This window comes from Perognathus longimembris, chromosome 5 (assembly GCF_023159225.1).
Source record: "Perognathus longimembris pacificus isolate PPM17 chromosome 5, ASM2315922v1, whole genome shotgun sequence".
In the NCBI taxonomy this organism is placed as follows: domain Eukaryota; kingdom Metazoa; phylum Chordata; class Mammalia; order Rodentia; family Heteromyidae; genus Perognathus; species Perognathus longimembris.
In genome coordinates this window covers 7,689,995-7,711,006 of record NC_063165.1, presented here as the reverse complement: position 1 = coordinate 7,711,006, position 21,012 = coordinate 7,689,995, and the positions used below count along the sequence as shown (strand labels likewise).

At 40.7% G+C, this 21,012-nt stretch overlaps 1 protein-coding gene across 1 annotated transcript in view; it reads right to left on the bottom strand.

Annotated features, from left to right (window-relative positions):
* The window catches only part of Paxbp1 (PAX3 and PAX7 binding protein 1), a 32,152-nt gene extending 19,202 nt beyond the window's left edge, over positions 1-12,950 (bottom strand). The window contains exons 1-7 of the mRNA XM_048346312.1: positions 12,442-12,950; positions 10,353-10,481; positions 8,556-8,732; positions 5,828-6,049; positions 4,997-5,100; positions 3,103-3,320; positions 2,394-2,583 (exon numbers count right to left, since the gene is read on the bottom strand). Coding sequence (XP_048202269.1) covers positions 2,394-2,583; positions 3,103-3,320; positions 4,997-5,100; positions 5,828-6,049; positions 8,556-8,732; positions 10,353-10,481; positions 12,442-12,826 — 1,425 coding nt within the window. The 5' untranslated portion in view covers positions 12,827-12,950. The remainder of the gene's footprint in view (positions 1-2,393; positions 2,584-3,102; positions 3,321-4,996; positions 5,101-5,827; positions 6,050-8,555; positions 8,733-10,352; positions 10,482-12,441) is intronic.
* Between the last annotated feature and the right edge of the window lie 8,062 nt (positions 12,951-21,012).

Sequence of the window (21,012 nt, the reverse complement as noted above, 5' to 3'; positions counted from 1 at the left end):
GGAAATAAAAAAAAGGCAGGTGGAATACAAAGATGTCTGTAATAAAATCAATTTTATATATACGTGTATGATTCCATTGCAAAAGTGGCAAGTGTTCACAGAAAGGTCAAAGTAATGGAGTCATTTGTTTTTCTTTGCCACACCATGGGCAACAATGTCCCCAAATCTGTCATGGTTGTCCTGAACAGCTCAGTCTAGAGACTCTACTGTTAAATTTTAATGTAATCTGTTTTTTCTCTTTTAGCTATTACTGCCCTTGTTATTGTGTCCATTTCTCCACCTCCCACCTTTTCCCTTATCCTCTTTCTTTAAACCAGGCAGACTAAAGACAAATAGACCTAAGATGCATTTTTTTAAGTCTTGGACATTTACATTTCTCTCACTCTAAGAGCTACACACTTGATCTAGCATCATATAGAATTTTAATTATGCAATGTGTAGTTGAGATTCTACTCATGCAATTTTTCTTTTTAGTTACTTGGGACTGCTTTTTAACAAAGCCTAGAGAAAGTTCAAAGAAATATTTCAAACTCATTTTTAACTCTCACTCAAGTAACTAGCAATAGTGATTTATCTCGAGTCTGCTCCATGACAAATTGTTTTACCCTTTCCAAACTCAAAACTATCATTATAATCATTGCTTTTGGGCCAAATCTCAGGTAAAGAACACCAGAAAAAATGACTAGAAGAGAAACAAAACAAATGCTTTTCAAGTAATTTACTGAATTCAAACGTCACTTAAATTTTTTTAAGAGGGAAAAAAGGGATGTTTGTCTTAGTCTGAAAGAGTATTTTTTGTATAGTAACTAAACCAAATACTCAATTGTCTCTAAATATTTTCTTATTCCCAAATATTTTTAAGATGACTGGATCAGTTTGGCAGCACATTTCTAATAGGACTATATGCATATGAAGATGTCGGAATAAAACAAAACATCTTTAAAACACAGTATTAGCTACCCTTTTGATTAAAATGTAGTCACTATAGATCTCCATGAATAGCCATGATTAGCACAACCATGGATTGTCTAGGAACAGAATAATCAAGGAAGATAAAGCACACGACTAATTCAGCACCGGAAACTAAGTGTCCTATTCTTGTTTTTAATTCAAGAATGCTATGATCTAGCTGGCCATACTAATGTCAATTTTCTTAGCACTGTGTGTGCAGCTTGGAGTGTCTCTTTATCCACGAAAATTCCAAAGCAAAGGCCAAGATACTTCAAAAGCAGCAATTCCTAGGGACCAACCTCACAAGTATCATTTTGGATGAAGATCCTTTCTCTATCAGCGCTGACAAATACCTCCCACTCCCAGTCCTGACTCTAGCCCCTGCCCTGAGGAGCACAGTCAAGCTCATTCTTCCTCCCCACTCCCCAACAACTGTTCTACCACAAGGGATGTCACAGCTTAGACTGCAGTTGCCTTTCCCGAAACCAGGCAAGACAACAAAAAACATCAACAGATCCTATGGAGAGGAAAGGATGACAACCCTCATCCCACAGGCAACCACACAGTGACTGGAAAACCATCAAAATCCACCAGAAAGACAAAACAGTAGGCAGACTCAATCTATAAAGTTCAAATACTCCCACTTGACCATACTGTAAGTTTAGTTTCTATGCTAATCCTATCAATGATAACAGGAAATGTGCCTTCTGATCCAAAGTTAAATGGGGACCATGATTTTAATTTTTTTAAAGGCTCTGGAGTTCACAAATGCTTATAGGCCTAGTGCAAACAGTACATTTGTCCTAAAGAAAGATCTACTGAGAGGTCATCCAAGAAATTAGCTGCATGCAGCTCATTTTTTTAATGTAAACAAATGCTAATAGAATGCAAAAAAGTACAAATTATGATACTAAAAAATGAATCTGGAAGAAATGCTTAATGGTTTCTGAAATGAATAAAGACACGTGGCTTATTTAAATGAAAATTAAGAGCAATGGCAATCAAGCACTTCAGGTGAAAAATAAAAACTACTGAAATCTAGCTACGTATTTATTACACTAATAACAATCATACATATTTAGACTTGCAGGAATAGTTTTAAAATAAGCTTAAAATTGAAGCATAAAAATGAAAAATTCTGTCACATGAGTCTCATCTTAGCAACTCAACAAAGGCCTATAATCTACCATTATACTGAAATAAGACTTGCCAGTCTCATTAGAAAGTGCTTTGAAGTACTCTCATTTTCTGTTTTCAATAGAACTATGCTACTCCACGAAAGAATGCCACTAATGAAGTAAAGAAAATGAAGCATGATTTTTTTCACCATTTCTAAAGGTTGAGTTCAGTGGATACTGAGAATTACAGAATGGTCTACACAGGCCATCTAGACCTCCTTATTATTGCCTTATTCAAAGAGATTAATATTTTTGCATTCTTACCTTTTCACTGAAACACTCAAGCAAGTCTTGGACATACCCTCGCATTTCTTGCAAAAATTTATACCGTTCACCAGTACCCCCAGAAGACCCTTCTAATCTTTCAATAGCCCTCGTAGAGTCCACTCGGCTTTGCAGGTGTTTCTCATGCTGCTGTCGATTTGTTTTGTGCAATTCTTTCATGGAATCCAACCTTAAGAACACAAAAGGATAAATATAACATTTACATCCAAAAGTCTATGCTGTCGGGACTCTTGCAATTATTATAATGCATTTAGTTCCACTGTTAGAACATAAAAACACTTGGAATGGCATCTTTTCATCTGCTCTGCTCTTTTTCTCAAAAAAAAAAAAAAAAAAAAAGGCAGTTTTCAGACTTAATATGCGGTTATTTGGTGTGCTAACCGAAATTTTACTGTCTTGCTTTTCCCCCCATATCTTGACTACACTTTTGGAGTCCAAGAGGTGCAAATTCAAAACTGTCTTCAACATGATCATGGAGTGGCTTTTTTTTTTCCTCTAAACTTTCGTGGCTTCCACAGAAGTAATCCAAGAAGGTAGCAGAACAAAGTATGATGTCATCTTCTGTTAAGTTCTGGAAGGTGGGCCAGTGAATCTTCTTTGCCGACATTCTGTATCTGCTACCCCAGACTACATGTTGCCTGAGGGAACAGAAAGCTACACAGGTCTTTAAGAAGTTGATCTGCCCTACCTGTCTTTAAGCTGTTTCTTTACCAAATCAATAGTAACGGGAGTCATCTCATTACTGGGAGTTTTGAAAGGGACTGTGTTATCTGATTTTTGAGATTTGGCATCGGATGATCCATAAGTCGTGTAACTATATGGTATGCCATAGGATGAACCATAAGGCATTGTCTGGTACGTGTTCTGGTAGTACATATTCACTTCAGTGGGCTGACTTGCTTGAACCTAGAAAAGAAATGGATATAGATGAAAACACAAATGGCCAAACTTTTAAAAAGAACAAAATGTCATTAGGAGTTAAAAAATAATGATTAAAAACAGTACCCATTTTCCAAACAGCATGTAACTAAAATTAATAACTGTATAATGCTCAGAAGTCAACTAAAAGTAGGTTTAGGAGAATGTCTCACATCTTGATGGAATCACTAAGTTCATTTCTAATAAATTTCAATTTAGACCTTGATGGGACATATCATTTTACCAGTGGAAGAGGCTAAGAAGGTTGTGGCCCAAGGTCAGAGAATGGACAATCTACAGATTACAAATTAAGGATCCCAATATCTAGGCCAAGACTTTCCTAGTACTGTTTTGTTTTGTTTTTTCTTTCTGTCATTCCTGGGCACTGTCCCTGAGCCTCTTTGTGATCAAGGCTAGCACTCTACAACCTGAGCCATAGCACCACTTCAGCTTTTTCTGAGTAGTTCGTTGGAGATTTAGTCTAATGGACTTTTCTACCGGGCTGGCTTTGAGCCACGATCCTCAGATCTCAGCCTCCTGAGTAGCTAGGATTACAGGTGTGAGCCACATGTGCCTGGCTACACTGTTTTTGTTGTTGTTTTTTTTTTTTTTTCCAGTCCTGGGGCTTGGACTCAGGGCCTGAGCATTGTCCCTGGCTTCTTTTTGCTCAAGGCTAGCACTCTGCTACTTGAGCCACAGCGCCACTTCTGGACGTTTTCTGTATATGTGGTGCTGGGGAATTGAACCCAGGGCTTCATGTATACGAACGAGCCAAGCACTCTTGCCACTAGGCCATATTCCCAGCCCCACTGATTTCTTAACAACATCCAAATACATGCAAATGTATATCTGCCTTAAAACACTAATATGAAACAAGAACAAATGTGTTTTTTTTTAAGTTTACTATCACTATTTACTATCATTATTCACTATCTTACTTCTATAAAAGCAAATTGTTCTTAGCATTTGGGAGGTACTTTCCATCTTCCTCACTAAGATTGTATGTTCCTGAAAAAACAATTTTCTTCAAAATAATTTTTTTTTTTTTTTGGCCAGTCCTGGGCCTTGAACTCAGGCCCTGATCACTGTCCCTGACTTCCTTTTGCTCAAGGCTAGCACTCTGCCACTTGAGCCACAGCGCCACTTCTGGCCGTTTTCTATATATGTGGAGCTGGGGAATCGAACCCAGGGCTTCATGTGTACGAGGCAAGCTCTCTTGCCACTAGGCCATATTCCCAGTCCCTTCAAAATAATTTTTGTCAGAAAAATCATATCTAGGAAAGAATATACCTATCTAAAGAAGTGGTTCTCTTATTTTAGCATGCATCACAGTCACCTAGAGGGCTTCTTCATCAGATTGCTAGGCACGATGTTTAGAGTTTCTGACTATAAACTTTGCCTTTCAACATCGCTCTCAGGTATGACCGATGTCCCTAGCTAACGGACTACTTTGAAAAACACTGATCTAAACAACTGGACATTCTCTTGTCATTCTGGCTGTAATTTAAAATGATTTCTTCTAAAGCCTACTGGATACATCTCATGCAATTTTCTGGATTATGCTATTTGAAAGAATGACAAAGATTCAATATAAACTAGGTTTTCATTGTAACAAGAGGACAAAAAGCCTTCTAACCTAATTTTAAATGTAAAACTCTTTTTACCTGAGGGATATTAATTCCTTTTCTTATCTGCTCCTGTTCCCAACGGCTGAGCTCTTCGTCTTGTTCTCCAGTGACTAAAGCATCATCATCACTCCCCTCAATACCTGCAGCCAAGAGCGACAGAGGAACTTAATTATGTAATATCCAAAAAGCAGAAGGGAAGAGATGCTGTCCTATTCACAAGAATCAAGCTATTATTATTGCTATTAGTAACTTCGTCTAACCAAAGTTTCTACTATGGTCTCATTTGATACTGTTGACATTGTCTGCCATAATCACATCACTGGTAGCTAAGGTAGTTGTTCGTTTTAGTTTTTTTTTTTGCCAGTCCCGGGCCTTGAACTCAGGGCCTAAGCACTGTCCCAGGCTTCTTTTTGCTCAAGGCTAGCACTCTGCCACTTGAGCCACAGCGCCACTTCTGGCCATTTTCTACGTATGTGGTGCTGGGGAATCGAACCCAGGGCTTCATGTATTACAAGTCAAGCACTCTTGCCACTAGGCCATATTAGGCCACTAGGCCTAAGGTAGTTGTTAAAATATTAAATAGGTTTATTAATTTCTGTAAGCTCGACATCAGCCCAACAAAGGGAAAGACAAAGCCACCTATCTCATACAAATACTGATATATATATATATACAGAGTAACACAATACTAGCTACAAGAATAGTATATAATGATCAGAACCATGATATAGTTTTCAAAATTTTCAAGTAACAGACTTGTACAAAAAAAATTCTCCAGCATTAAAGAGGTTAAGTATAAATGTTTTCATCCAATTATGAAAATCAAATCACAATTAATATCAATACAACAGTACAACATCAAGTTACCTATTTCCTCGGCGATTTTTTGTCTTTGTGACTTTTCTTTCACAGAAAAAACTATACGGCGTTTCTCATCGTCATCTTCATCATCGCTGGCGTCATTCTCATCTTCTCGGACAAGGCGGCCTTTACCTGGCTCATTATCATGAGGAGTGAAATCTCCTAGTTCCCGGGCCATTTGACGCTTTTTTCTTGCTGCATGTATAAATGCTGCATCTGGAATTTCTCCTGTAAATAAATGACTAATTATAAAACATGATAGGTGTATAAAGTTGTCTCTTTCTTTGAAAATATGAAGAATAACCTCATATAGGCTTGTTACAGTAATGCTTTTTGGTTTTTGCTGGTACTGAGTTGTTTTTTGTGTTTGTTTTTTTTCCCCTGGGGGGGGGGGTGTGGGGCTTGAACTCAAGGTCTGGGCACTGTCCCAGAGCTTTTATTCTTAAGGATAGTGCTCTACCACTTTGAGCCACAGCTCCACTTCTGGTTTTTTGGTGGTTAACTGGAGATAAGAGTCTCACAGACTTCCCTGCCCAGGCGGGCTTTGAAGCATGATCCTCAATCTCAGCCTCCTGAGTAGCTACGAGTATAGGCATGAATCACTGGCACCCAGCCTACTACTGCATCTTGAACTCAGGACCTGGACTTGTCCCTGAGCTTTTGTGCTCAAGGCTAGCACTTTACTACCACTTGCGCCACAGCTCTATTTCTGGCTTTTTAGTGGTTCACTGTAGGTAGTCTTTCCTGCCCAGGCTGGCTTTGAATTGCGATCCTCAGATCTCAACCTCTGAGTAGCTAGGACTGTCATGCCCACCAGCACCCTGCCACAGTAATGTTTTAATATTCACTACTGGTACCCTGTTCCAAACCTTATCTATAATCCCGCTGATTTTTTTTATCAATTTAAAAATATTTGGATGAGATAAGGAGGAAACCAAAGTAGTTTTATTTGTACTTTTTTATTTTTAAGAAATAAAAATATTGGGCTGGGAATATGGCCTAGTGGCAAGAGTGCTTGCCTCACATACATGAAGTCCTGAGTTCAATTCCCCAGCACCACATATATAGAAAACGGCCAGAAGGGGCGCTGTGGCTCAAGTGGCAGAGTGCTAGCCTTGAGCAAAAAGAAGCCAGGGACAATGCTCAGGCCCTGAGTCCAAGCCCCAGGACTGGCCAAAAAAAAAGAAATAAAAATATTTAAGTATTAGTAAGTTGGAAAACTAATAAAGAAAAATAGTGCCCATAATCTCATGACTCTGAAATGTACTACTTGATTTACAATGCATTTTTGTTGCAAGCAGTTTTTACAGTTTACATGTAAGTATACTGAATATGTACTTTTGTGGCTAACTGTTCTTTGTATTAAGCCACTAGGTTTTTCTCCATGTTGTTCTACACACACATAATTTTAAGGATTTAGCAATAATCACTGAACAGATAAAAGCATAATCAACTATGTAATCAAAATGATTGACTTTTCACCTACTGATCTAATTACTATTGTAACCCTAAGTAAACATATTGTAATTTACTGTCTTTCTCTTCCTGGGAGACCCCGCCCTCCCCTCCCCCCCAGTTTTAACCTTTTGCAATGAAATTGTAATTAAGGCATTTCCTCAGGATAAATTTCTAGATATGGATTTACAAAGTCAAAGGTAAAAGCAGTTAGAAATCTATTCCAATTGCAAAATGGCTTTCCATAAGGACTATAACAATTTGACAGCCACTAGGGAGGTATGTATGTAATTTGTAACAAGTTCCCTAGTCCAAAGGAGGCACTTTTAAATGTTACACTGATACTACTTTTACATTTAAAATTGGCTACTAAATAAATGCTTAATGTTTTCTAACTAAATACATAAAAAGGTTTTAGAACCAATTAACATTTACTTGAAGGCTATTTGCTTTAATCATACAATTGCTTGTCTGTAAAGCTAGTATTGAGAAAGCTGGAAAACATCTAGTTCTCACATTTTCTATATTTGCAAATGGAAACACCCTACCTTCAATTATGTCATAATAGCAAACATTACTTAGTTAACTAATTCTTTACTGAATTTTCACCTTTAAAGACAGCCCTTCTTCTGTGCACCAGTGAGGCATGCATGTAATCCTAGATATTTGGGAGGCTGGGATCAGAAGGATCAGGGTTTCAAGGCCAGCCCTGGCAAAACAAAGATTCTGAGAACACTCCCCATTCCCCAACCAGGAAGTCCGTGCAGTAGCACACACCTGTCATCCTAGATGGGTAGGAGGCTGAGACAAAGATCCAAGTTCAGACCAGCCTGGGCAGAAAAGCAGAAAGCTAGGTATGACAGCGTGAGACTATAACCCAGCTATAAGAGGAAGTCTAAAGCAGGAAAGTAAGACCTTATATCAAAAACAACTAATGCATTATCTGTTTTTAGGACATACTCACTAGACACTATGTTGAAAATGGAGACCATAAAACTTGTGGGTGGGGACCGAGAGAATGAGGGAAGGGGTGACATCATCCAAAGTGAAATTATACTTATTACCTGACATGTAACTAACCCTTCTACACAACAACTTTATAATAACAATATTTTTTAAGTATGAAAAAAACAACCCTAAGAACAGGATGAAAGCTCAGTTCAGCAATAGAGTGACTGCCTAGCATATGTAAGGCCCTGAGTTCAAACTCCAATACAAAGAAATAGCACAACTTTGAGGGCTTGATTCAATTCTGAGAAATACTAGCAATAACACACACCTGGACGGAGAACATTCAAAGAAGACAAAGCATTTGAGAATGCGCCGCCAGCCTTGGGCTTTTCTTCCTCCTTCTCACTCTCCATGTCCATCTCATCCTCCCCATGCTCACTGATGACAACGCCATCTTCTTGACTCGCGTCCTTAATGCGCCCTGCTTTGTCCAGAGGCTGGTCATCTGAATTGGTTTAAAAAAAAAAAAAAAAGGAATTAAAATATGCTTAAAATAAGTTCAAACTTGGCTGCTGCTTCCAAAATTAATAACAAAAAGCATATATGAAGTCTACAAATTTTCCTTTGGAATGTCTCTCAAATAATCTTTTTCAGGCTGGGAATATGGCCTAGTGGCAAGGGTGCTTGCCTTGCATACATGAAGCCCTGAGTTCGATTCCCCAGCACCACATATATAGAAAACGGCCAGAAGTGGCGCTGTGGCTCAAGTGGCAGAGTGCTAGCCTTGAGCAAAAAGAAGCCAGGGACAGTGCTCAGGCGCTGAGTCTAAGCCCAGGACTGGCAAAAAAAAAAATCTTTTTCTTTCGATTCCTTCCTTTACATTCAAAGCAACAACTTTTAACTCATTCACAATTTCCCAGAGTAAGGAAAAGACTCAGTCTTGCTCATTGATAATGGATCAAAACTGACCCTGGAATTCCAATGGCTTTAGGCCTCCAATCTCTCCGTACTCTACCCCATGCTACATGTTAACACCAAGTTGAAGTTTCAAAAGGTATTTGTCATGTCACCATTTTGGCAGTACCAACTGTAAACTCCATACTGCATACTAAATATCCCTCAAAATCTGCCAACAGTGTATCAGACATACTAAACCTTTAAACTACTTCCTTCAAAAATCATCTACTTTGTCCTGGCAAATGTACGTGTTCTTTCCCTAAACTACTTTAGTTGTTGTGATCTTTGATGACATGTACATATTTCCTTTCTATATTCTGGAAGTTTAATTATCAAAATCCAACTTGATGCCCTGCATTTCTGTGAAGCAGTTCTCTTATGGAAAAAAAAAGCTATGGTCACTCTTTCGTCATTGGATATTTTACTCAATACTGATGTTACATATTCATGTGATGTTTTCTCTACAACTAGACTGTAAATTGGAGATAGAGCCTTCTGGTTCATATTAAGCCTGTAAGAACTATCTTTAACTCTTTTATAAAACACAAAGATTTCTCTAAAGCATTTGCCTAATAACTCAGACATATTATAATGAGCCTATTTTCCTAAAGATAAAACAATTGCTTAAGCTCAGGGTCTGAGGGTATAGGCCAGAGGTAGAGTGCTTGTCTCCAGCAAAAGGGGGGGGGGTGAGGGGAAAAGAGAGCCAAGAGAAAGAGAACTCTGGGGGGAGGGAAGAGGGAAGGCAGCTGGTTGGTTTAACTTAATTTGGGGGGAGGGATATGGATACAGTGTATCTGTATCTGTCTCATAAGGTTGATAAGTGGCAATATGACCAACAGGAATCTTACCAAATTCCTAAACATTCTCTAAGAATTAAACACTTTGGAAATAGAGCCAAAGGGGTTGAAATCTCATTTTTGTGAATCTATTTACCCTTTCAAACAGGAATATACCTGCCTCAGGCTATACACCAGCCTATACACCAGCAAGAATCCAGCAGCAACAATCTATCTCTTAAGAGGCATACACAGTAAGTGCCTAAGCACTGGGTAACTGAGCTGTATGTACTGCTACTCAAAGTGGACCCTTGAACAAATTCATACTAATTCAAATCACTGAAAAGGGTGTCATTTTATCATTCCAAAAGAATCTGATTAGTACTTACTGTCAACTGATGAGTTGAGTTCTGTCTTAATCTTTGATTTTTCAAGATCTTCTTTATATTCTTTCTTGAGCAACTTTACTATCTTTTTGCTGTAACTTGATTTCTTCACTTTGAAAACCTCTTCATTTTCTTAAAAAAGAAATTAAATGAAGTCTGTAGCAACCACTCTCAGAAAAATACTTCTTTCAAATTCTACCATGTACATACGTGTGTATACACACACAGATATACATAAACACATATACACACACCATAATTTGAAGTTACTTTAAGTTTGCCAGTTTGAGTTTTAACTTCACAAATATGCAGAAGTGAAATTCCAAGGTTTTTAAGGTATAACCTATGTAATTTCACAAAAACTTATTGTTTTCCTTAAACCTTCCATCTTAGGAAGAAAAAGACACCATGTTTCTTTAAAAACAATCTATTAGCCCAATGCCACTGGCTCCCACTTGAAATCCTAGCTATTTAGGAGGCTGAGATCTGAGGATTAAGGTTCACAGCTGGCCTGGGCAGGAAAGTCTATGAGACTCTTATCTCCAAGTAACCATCAAAAAGCCAGAAGTAGAGCTATGGCTCAAGTGGTAGAGCTCTAGCCTTGAGTGAAAAAGCTAAGGGAAAATGCTAAGGCCCTGAGTTCAAATTCCAGTACCTGTGTGTGTGTGTGCCCATGTGCGCACAAATCTAATTAAGGAATCTGAAACAATATACTGAAAAATCAAAAGGTGTTGACAAGTCTGAGTAACTCTACATCCATTACCAACTGACAAGTTATTTCAAGACTATGCTTAGAATATGTAGCACTGCAAAAATAACTTCTAGTGGCTTATCTATTTTCTTCCATTTTAAGTCAAGCACGTAACACTTCACCAAATAGTCCAAGTATCATCAAAGACAAAAATTGGCTTTACCCCTCTCTAACAATATTGACTTAAAGGCCAAAAATAAACTGCCTAACCTTACTAGACACAGGAAAGCATCATGATTCAGAGATGCACAGCTTCCTAAACTCGAGGTTTTTTTTTTTATAACATGGGATTCATTTACACATTCAGTTTGTCGGTGGGCAAATATATTTTAAAGGCTCATTTACCATCAGAAATCTCAATCTCCTGCAAGTTGACTCGTCTGGCATGCTGCACGAGATTACAGAAACTGCCTTAACTATTCTATTTCACTGTTCCAAAAACTCGGGCGAAAGCAGACATTCGCTATCCCGATTTTACTTGTAGGGTGATCGTAAGGAACAGTCCCAAGGTCATTTGGAAGCAGAGCTGCAAGCCTAGACTTCTTTCCCGGGGCCTAGTTCTCTCCTGTTCTCAAACCGGGCCTTCCTCGTCTCAGGTGCCAAGGAGGCGGCGCAGCAGGTACGGTGGCCTCCAAATAGGGCTCTGAGAGAGGCCCAGCAGTTAAAACCAGGGACTCACACACAAATCGAGTTCTCGCCGGGCACCGGTGGCCCATGCCTGTAACCCTTACCTACCCAGGAGGCTGAGATCTGAGGGGGGGGGGGGGTCGCAGTTCAAAGCCAGCCCCGCGGAGGAATAAAGTTCCTGAGACGTTCATCTCCAAATAACCCACCCAAAAAGGTGCAAGCGGAGCTTGTTGGCTCAAGTTGGTAGGGCGCTGGCCTTGAGCAAAGCAGCTCAGGGACAGCGTCCAGACCCGAGTTCAGGCTCCCCAAGACAGCACACCCCCCAAAAAATCAAGATCTCTGCAAAGCATCCAGCAGGAGGGAGGCAAGATGGGGAGCCCCGAATTCCCCCTTCAACCCAGGAGTGATCGTAGCTCCAGCCTCGACCTGGTAGAAAAATGCGACGGGGACGGGGAGATGGGGGAGGAGGAGGAAAAGGGAAGAGGAGGAGGGTGCGATTGTTCGGGCTGCTCGCGGCAGCGCGGGAACGCCACCCCAGTCGGAGCAGAAGGCCGGAGGCGGGGAAAGTTCCGCCAGCGCCGGGGCGGGAAGGGGACCCCCCCCCCCCACCATCGGTTCCGGGGTGGGCATCCAGCGCAGCGCGCTCGCCGGGGCCGGGGCCGGGGCGCTGGGGTGCGGACGCGGAGGCCGGGCTTTCGGGGGCGCGGCGGTTACCTTCCTCCTCGTCCTGGAAGCTCAGCAGGCTGGCCCTGGGCACCTCTTTGTTCTCGCGAGGCCTCTTGCGCGGCTTCAGCCCGTTGCCAGGCTCCGAGCCGCCGGGGAAGCCTCCCCCGGCCTCGGCCCCGAGGCCAGGGGTGAGCGTGGAGGAGGAGGGCGGCGGCAGCGGCGGCGGCAGCGACGGCGGCGGCGGCCCCGGGCCCAGCAGCGAGTCGCCCCCGGAGGCCCGGTCGCCACCACCCCCTCCAGGGCCCGGGTCTTCGCCGCCAGTAGCCGGCGGTGGCAGCAACGGTGGCGGCTCCTGCTCCTCCTCGCGCTCCCGCTCCTCCTCCTCCGAGTCGTTCCGCTTGCGCACGTTCACTCGCCGAGCTTTTCGGAACATCCCCGCGGCCCCCCGCACAGCGGCCTCACCCCGGATCCCGCACGGAGGAGTCCCGGCAGCGCGGAGCTCGCGACTCTGCGCACGCGCGCCCGCGGGAGCTCAGGCCGGGTCGAATCTCCGCTCCTCGCCCCTGCTCCTGCTTACCGCCGCGCACCGCCGAGCGCGCATGCGCCCGCGCTCTCACGCTCTCAGTAGCTGGAGCGAGGGCGCGTGCCCGGCGTCTGTCAAGTCAGGGTTTGCATCGCCCTCTGTCGTCCGGAAGGACTATTGGCACCGAACGCCAGGGCTCCTCAGCTGGGTCACAAAGGGGACCATCGAGACGGGAGGAAAGAGCGTCGTTTCCGAAAACCTAGCTGCGTTTCCTCTCCCGCACTTTCGCGCGGCGGTCCACTAAGCCAGCCTCCCCGCCCGCGACCGAGCTGGGACGGTGCCGGGAGAGGAGGCCAGGAGGAGAAGCCGGGTCTGAAACTACGACACACCGGGTGTCAACCTAAACCCCGTTAATACTTTGCATTTCTCCGGCTTCATGGGTGTTAGAGGTTTTCAAAGTAGGTAGCCGATCATGCGGAAGGCCACGCGGTTATGCCGCCAGGAGAGAAGCTGCTGACCTGGGGCCGAGATGATGCACGGCCCAGAGAGAAGGGGAGACCCTCACCCGGCCCCGCCTTACCCAGGGCCGGGGCAGGGAGGTGTGGCCAGGTGGATTAGGATGAAACCTCTGGGAAGGGGGGAGGGAACTGCCTCTCCAGGTGTGCGGGTTACCCAGGTAACTGGGTAGAGACTTAACCAGGTGGGTGGGGGGGTGAGGGGGATCTGCACAGAGTCCTCCCGGGGTGGACCTTACGGTATGTCAGTGTTTTGGAGACGATGCCAAATTTGCTAGCAATTCCTGTGGCTCGTTCTTCGCTGAAACTTCGAGAAGGGAAGTTGGGGAGGAGGGGGGGGGGGCGCTGGACATGTTTGGACAGTTTTCAGGCGTGTGTCACGAAGGATCACTCTTAGCTGTCCCCTTAGGGTGGTGGCCCAGGAGGTGGAACTCACCCGATTTCTCCTTTCCAGCGTCAGACTTCAAGCCAGTGTATCCTTCCGGGGCGTCTACGTTTGTTTGTGAATTCTTTTCATGTTTCAAGATGCAAAAAAAAAAAAGCATTCAAAATAGTGAGAAAAGTGCCCCTCCCGCCTGGCAAGTTTATTAACGGCTTCTCATAAAAGCAAACATTCCTGCTTTAAATCACTTTTTTTTTTAGTACAAGTGGTATGTAAACTGTACCTTTAGTCTAACATGAATTGGAGAATGTTTTAGATCCACCCCTTAAGGCCTTGTCTCTTTTTTTTAACCCAAGTGCATGTTCACTTTACCAGTCCTACACCATTTGATAGTTGGATTATTTCTATTCTCTGTGGGGGCTGAAATAAATGATAGCTCAAACTACGAAGTTTTGGCTTGTTGAGTCCTTTGAACTAAAGAGCTACGGTCTCTCTCTGATTCCTCCTGCCTTTCTTCCACAGCTCCTCCTCTCCACATCTGTTGCTAGGAGGCTTTCTATAGGTTTACTGTACTAAAGTTGAGTCCCACAAAAGAGAACTCATTTGTCATAAATCCCCCTCCCAGGAGAGTCTCATCAAACAGAAATTAATTGTATCTCAGGAGAAGAGTCTGGAGGCATACCAACTGGAATGGATTATACACTGCTGTGTAATTTTTTTGTGGGGGATATCTCTGCATTTTACAGCATAATTAAAATGATTTTTCTCTTGTTAACCTGTTGTCAGTTTATTTCATAGACTCAATTGTCAAACCTTCAGAGGGTAGAAAATTTACCCTACAGTGTCATCATCAATGCTACTGTGAAATGTTACCATAACTGCAGGTTGTACTAAAATTGGTATTGCTGAATCCCAATGTATGTATTTTTTATTTTGCTAATTCTAAATTGTACTTTATAGAAGTGGTACAGTTTATGCCTCTGCTATAAAACGTAAGTGTTCCTGTTTGCATACATTTGCCCCTCAAAGTTTCTCTGAAATTTAAATTTTGTGTTGGAGCAGAGCATCCCAAAGCCTACCACAAAGTTCTTTTATGTAGTTTGATTCTTTGTTGTTTACTTTGGTTAGATTTAAGATCTGCCCACCTAGCACCCAGACTTGAAGCTGAGTGTCCTCTAACATTTTCAATCTCCAGTTAGTAGGAAAAGATAATGCCATATGACTTCCTTCCATTCTACTCACATTACTCTCAGTTCTTATATTCTGATTGTTAAGCATTAGTATAGGTTCAGATTCCAACCAAACATTTCACTGAAGAAATTGAACTCCCATTTGCAATAACAAAAGGCTCAAATTGTGCCTTCTCAGCCTCCAGACACCTTGGCCAAGAAACAGATTTGCAGTACAATGATTAGGGTAGAGGTAACTGAGATAAGTCCTAGAAGCAGATCATCTTAAAATATCAGCATGAAACTTCTAAAAAAGAAGAAAAGGACACCCCCTCCCCATTGTAAAAGTACTAACCAGGTATGTATAAAGGGAAGACTATTAATTGGCCAAAATATATTACAATATATATTACAATATATTACAATATATAGCTTTGGAAGTCTGTCTTTTCAGATAGTTAAAGGGAAAAGTTAAATATTTAAAATTACCTTGCTTCCTAGGTAAGGCAGATTTCCTTCTACTAGACATAACAGGCTTTATAGGAATTAAATCTCTGAAACAATAGCTACTTTAATTGCCTATCAGCTGCTATACAATCAGAAAGCAATCATCGATAAAGTACTCTTGTGCTTTGAGTTTTAAGTAATTTGGTTAATAATGTATATGGTTTCTACTTAGTCTTGGAGTGTTTCTAGTATGCTAGGAAGACAAAGATAGTTTACACATAACTGTCACACCAACTCTTGTTTGAGTCAAAAAGTTCCTTTTAGAGTTGTATTTCTAAGGAATAATTTCCAAGCTGTTTCCTACCAAATTGTGGCTTCCCATGAATTTATTAACTCATAAATGCAGACAAACTAAGCAGGCCAGTTTTGTTTGCTGATTTAGCTTTAGATCGTGTAGTTGAGAACAATGATTATCACATGTCAAGTCTATTAACTTCTGAAATTTTGCTCTTAGTTGCCAACTGAAAACAGCAAGGGCAATGGATTCAAAATAAAGTTGCCAAAGGTTCATTTTGGGAAAGAAAAAAAAATGGTCCTCAGATATTCTGACTTCCTTGCTCTTCAGTGGTAAGATAAGAAAAATCTATTCTACAAATAATGATAGGATATTGTAGCACATTTGTTTAAAAATTTTGACAGATGTACTACTAGTCTATGGATCAATCTAGGAATATTTCATTTTTTTAGAACTCACTTTGGGCATCACAACAACTCTATTTTGGAGAAAAAAACAACTGAAGAAACCCTTTAATTGTTTAGTTAAATGTCTTCAGACCTTGCCTTCACTAAGGCAGTTCTATATTAAAGTAGAAGAGATGTTTCTGTTTCTGTTCTGTCATACTTGGACACTGTCATACTTTGGCATTCACTATTTGTTAGCAGAATGATTAATTAGACATTGTTTTTCTGGTGACAAATGTTTCATCCTATTTGATGTAAATATTTTCTACAGGTTAGATCCCTTTATTCTCAAAACTTGACCTCAGTGTATTTGTTATGTTATTGGGGGAGCAGGTGAACTCTTCAAGGAGAATACCAAGAACTAACACCTCCCCTCTGCCTGTCAGAGCTGCCTCATCTAAAGAGAAGGCACTGGAAACCTGGAGGCTGAAAGGCTGGTTACATTGTCTGCATTGCTGTGATTACATTTGTACTGACTCAACCCCCACTGACCAACCAGATTTCCCACTTGAAACAGAGACAATGCTAGAACTATAGTGAACTCAGAAGCTATAGAAAAGCCATAAAATCTCTGAACCCAAGAAAATTACTCAGTGTAGCAAGAGAGAAGGAAGCTGGAGTGGGGGAGAGCAGAAAAGGATAGCGTACCACATTAGATTCTCTGGCCTTTTTAGGTCCTTGGTTTTGACTGTCTCTGAAGCTGAACTGTACTCATGTTCCTGTATTCCCTTAGATACCCATGGAACACAGCAAATTTCACTTTGGTTTTGTTGCTAATATTTTATTTTGTAATGTATGTGCATTTGCTTAAAATGGCTTACTTATTTCCATTAAAACCCTAGGACTACTAATGCTAATAGCTCACACTTCTAATCCTAGCTACTCAGGAGACTGAGCTTTAAACATCCTGGTTCAAAACCACTGTGGACAAACAGATCTGAGAAATTCTTATCTCCCAGTAAGAGACTCTTATCTCCCAGCAAAGAGGTAGAAGTAGAGATGTAGCTTAAGTGGTAGAGTGCCAGCCATTGAACAAAAAAATCTAGTGAGGGTGTGAGGTTGGGAGTTCAAGCCCTGGGCAGGGAGCGCGGGTGGGAAAAACACAACCATAGGGCCTGTATAATATGCTCAAAGAACAAAGAATCCAACTAATAAATGGGCAAATGAACGGGACAGACAGTTCTCAAAAGTACAAATGACTAATAAATTTGTGATGAAATGTTCGACATCCTTGGCCATAATGGAAATGAAAATCAAAAGGACACTGAGATTCCATCTCAGCCAGAGGAAAATCATCAAGATAAGCGACAACAGAAATACTGGTGAGGCTGGGCAGGGGCAAGGGGCTTTATACCTGTTGGTAGGAATATAGCTTATGTAGCCAGTATGAAAATCGGCATGAAGATTTTCAAGAAACTAAAAATACAGCTACGGTACAATTCCATTATACAACTTTTGGACATACATCCAAAGAAGTGTAAATCATCATACAAGATAGATACCTGCACATCCATGTTTATGGCTGCACTCTTGCAACATCTTCAGTTCTCTTGTTTCTTATTCTTTGTTGGACTCACCCAGCACAACTCTAGCCAGGGCTGAGCCAACCTATGGCCTCTGTCTGTTCCCGATTAATAAACTTTTCCTGTCTTGTGTTAAACTCATAAATATTAATTTTAAATAGACAAAGCATTATCAGCGTATATTTCTTCTTGGTAGACTATTGTAATATGCCTTGTTCTGATTCACACAGATGAACTGGCTAAAAGGTATAGAAGAGTATGTAAGATTTTAACAGTATAATCAGTGAACTGAAATGTATATTGGTAGGTAGATAGAGAATTTTGTCCTCTCCAGAGACTAATTTATTTCTTCTGTGGAACATTTATAGCTATCAATTATTAATATGGAAACAATTGTTTTTTTTTTTTGTTTTTTTTTTGCCAGTCCTGGGCCTTGGACTCAGGGCCTGAGCACTGTCCCTGGCTTCCTTTTGCTCAAGGCTAGCACTCTGCCACTTGAGCCACAGCGCCACTTCTGGCCGTTTTCTGTATATGTGGTGCTGGGGAATCGAACCCAGGGCCTCATGTATACGAGGCAAGCTCTCTTGCCACTAGGCCATATCCCCAGCCCCGAAACAATTGTTTTAACTGAGAAAATACTCCAAAATAAAGATTTTACAGTCACATGCTCCAACCAGAAGAAAAGCTACATGATAAATCAACCCAGAAATGGAAGAACCCTTCCTAACGACAAAAAAGAACTCATTAACTACTTGAGAATTAGTTATCTAAACCTAAAAATTAAAAATACATTATACATTATCTGCAAACTATATAAATTAATAGATAGTTGGTATTTCACATAAAAAATGGTTTATAGCCAACAGGAAGCTCAGAATAATGTAGACCTTTAAACTAAGTCTGTACTTAACAAAAATTAGGCTGGGGGCATGGCTGAAGTGGTAGAGCACTTGCCGAGCAAACATGAGCCCCTGTGTTCCACTCCTAAAAACAACAACAACGAAAATAGAGCAACTGCATAAACAAGACTTCTCAGAAATATAGCTAGATGTGGTGGTACATGTGCCTGTAATCCCAGCACTCAAAGGCTGAGGCGGAAGGATGCAGAGTTTAAGATCTGAACTATATAGCAAGATCTTGCCTCAAAAATTCCCCAGACATCAAGTAACACAAAATTAAAGCATCCAAACTCAAACAGTACTAAAATAAAGCAAAACAAAAAATATGGGAGAAAAAAAAACCCTCTTAAGCCTAATACAGTAATGGATACACACACACACACACACACACACACACACACACAGAGAGAGAGAGAGAGAGAGAGAGAGAGAGAGAGAGAGAGAGAGAGAGAGAGAAAGTTTAGGTATAATTAGCTATATAAAAGAACCCAAACCAATTCTGAGAGAATATTACTGACCAATTAGAGATAACACATCTGAAATTCTACAGAACACAAACATACATTATAAAAAAGTGCAAATCACACAAGACTGACTCCAGGATTACCAAGAGACTCTTAACAGACCAATAAAGAGAAGGAAGGAGATGTCTTTGTCCTTAGCCAGTGTAGGAATAGAGCCCTATGCATGCTAGATTTCTACCACTGAGCCACATCCCCAGCCCTGTCTAGGAAGAATAAACACACTTGTGACCACAAGGCTCTTTTCCCATCAGTTCCTCCTATCACCCCAATAAAATAACATTAAAGCTTTAAAATGTTTAAACACAAGATAAGATCCACAAAGTGAACAATTTCAGATCCGGTGATGTTCAGTGATGTTAGTATATCTTCTTGCTAAATTTAACTTTCTATACTAGAAGAGATGATGCTTATATAACTGCCTTGTCTATTCTCAAAGCCTTGCATCTTATACCCAATGAATAAGCACATAATTCTTATGAGATGGGGTCTCACTATGTAGCCAAGGCTTGCTCCTAATTCACTAGATATCCCAAGCTGGCTAAAACTTGAGATCTTCCCTTCTCAGTTTCCCAAGTGCTGGGACTATAGATGTGTACTACCATGCCCAACTTGTAACTACATAATTATTCACTGAGAAAATAAAATTCTAGAGGGGAACTAAATTTACAAACTTACCTGCATATACATTCCTCCTTGCCTTCACTCATGAAGATGAGAGATTGATTTGTTAGCTTGTGCACTGTATTCCATTTCCTGTGAACTCACATGCTCTGCCCTTTGTGATTTTCTGTCTTGTCAACCCTTTCTACTGTGTAAATGGGCTTTAAAACTATAAAAAGTTACCAAGTATAAAGGAAATACAGTTGTATACATTATTAATAAGCATCCGTTCAAATTCACTTTGTTACATTTCCAGTAACTAATGTGTGTGTGTGTGTGTGTGTGTGTGTGTGTGTGTGTGTAGTATTTTCTCCTTTTCTTCCTTGGTCTTTTTTTTCTTGACTCTTTAATGATATGTCTGAAGTACAATGTCAATAATGAGGTCATCACAGTTTTCTATTAAAATTCATCCTCTGATTTTTCAATTTGGCCTAATTTAAATGCTGACATTATGGACTCATGCTAATTAGTCTGAATGGCCAAATCCCCCATCAATTAAGCAATTGTAGAAATTCCAGGTTATTTTCAGTTATCCTATGTGAAGGTGAAGAGAAAAAAAAACAACAATGACTGCAATCAACCTGTAACCTGATATTTCACAGTAAAACTATTTCTTATCATTATGGTATCACAGATGCTATAGTGTTTAACTTCATTGCATTCTGAGTTTAGACATTTGTACCACAATTGTGGATTCTTGTAGTGTAGTCTGGGTCTCAGGTCATGAGTGCTAGACATGTATTACTGCTGTAGCATGCCACGCCACTCCATGTAATCTTTATGATCCTTTTAACCAGAAGTTGGGTCTCTGTGAGAGGAACTTTGCTTTGTATAGTGGTGAATAAATACACTTTTTAAAAGAAATTTTGCTTTCATTGTTTTTTTAAATCAACATATACAATGCCATTTGCTTAACCTTCCAATCTTATACTTCCATATGGACTAAACATTCCTTTGTTAGCGATCAGTGATTTGACTACAGTAGCTTTACAAGTGATTGTTAGACTACCAGATCATTCCCTAACTGGAGTTAATAGTTCTATTGATATTAATCTTTTTTATATTAATATTAAGTTATGATTTCCAAAGCCAGAGGAAAAGGAGAACATGAGGGAAGAGGAAAATGAGAGCTACAGGGAAACTGGATGAGTGGGAACAAAGATACAAGATGCAGTGAAAAATGAGGACCTGAAAAAGAATCACTAGAAGAAAACTTTCCCTGGAGTTTGGCAGTGC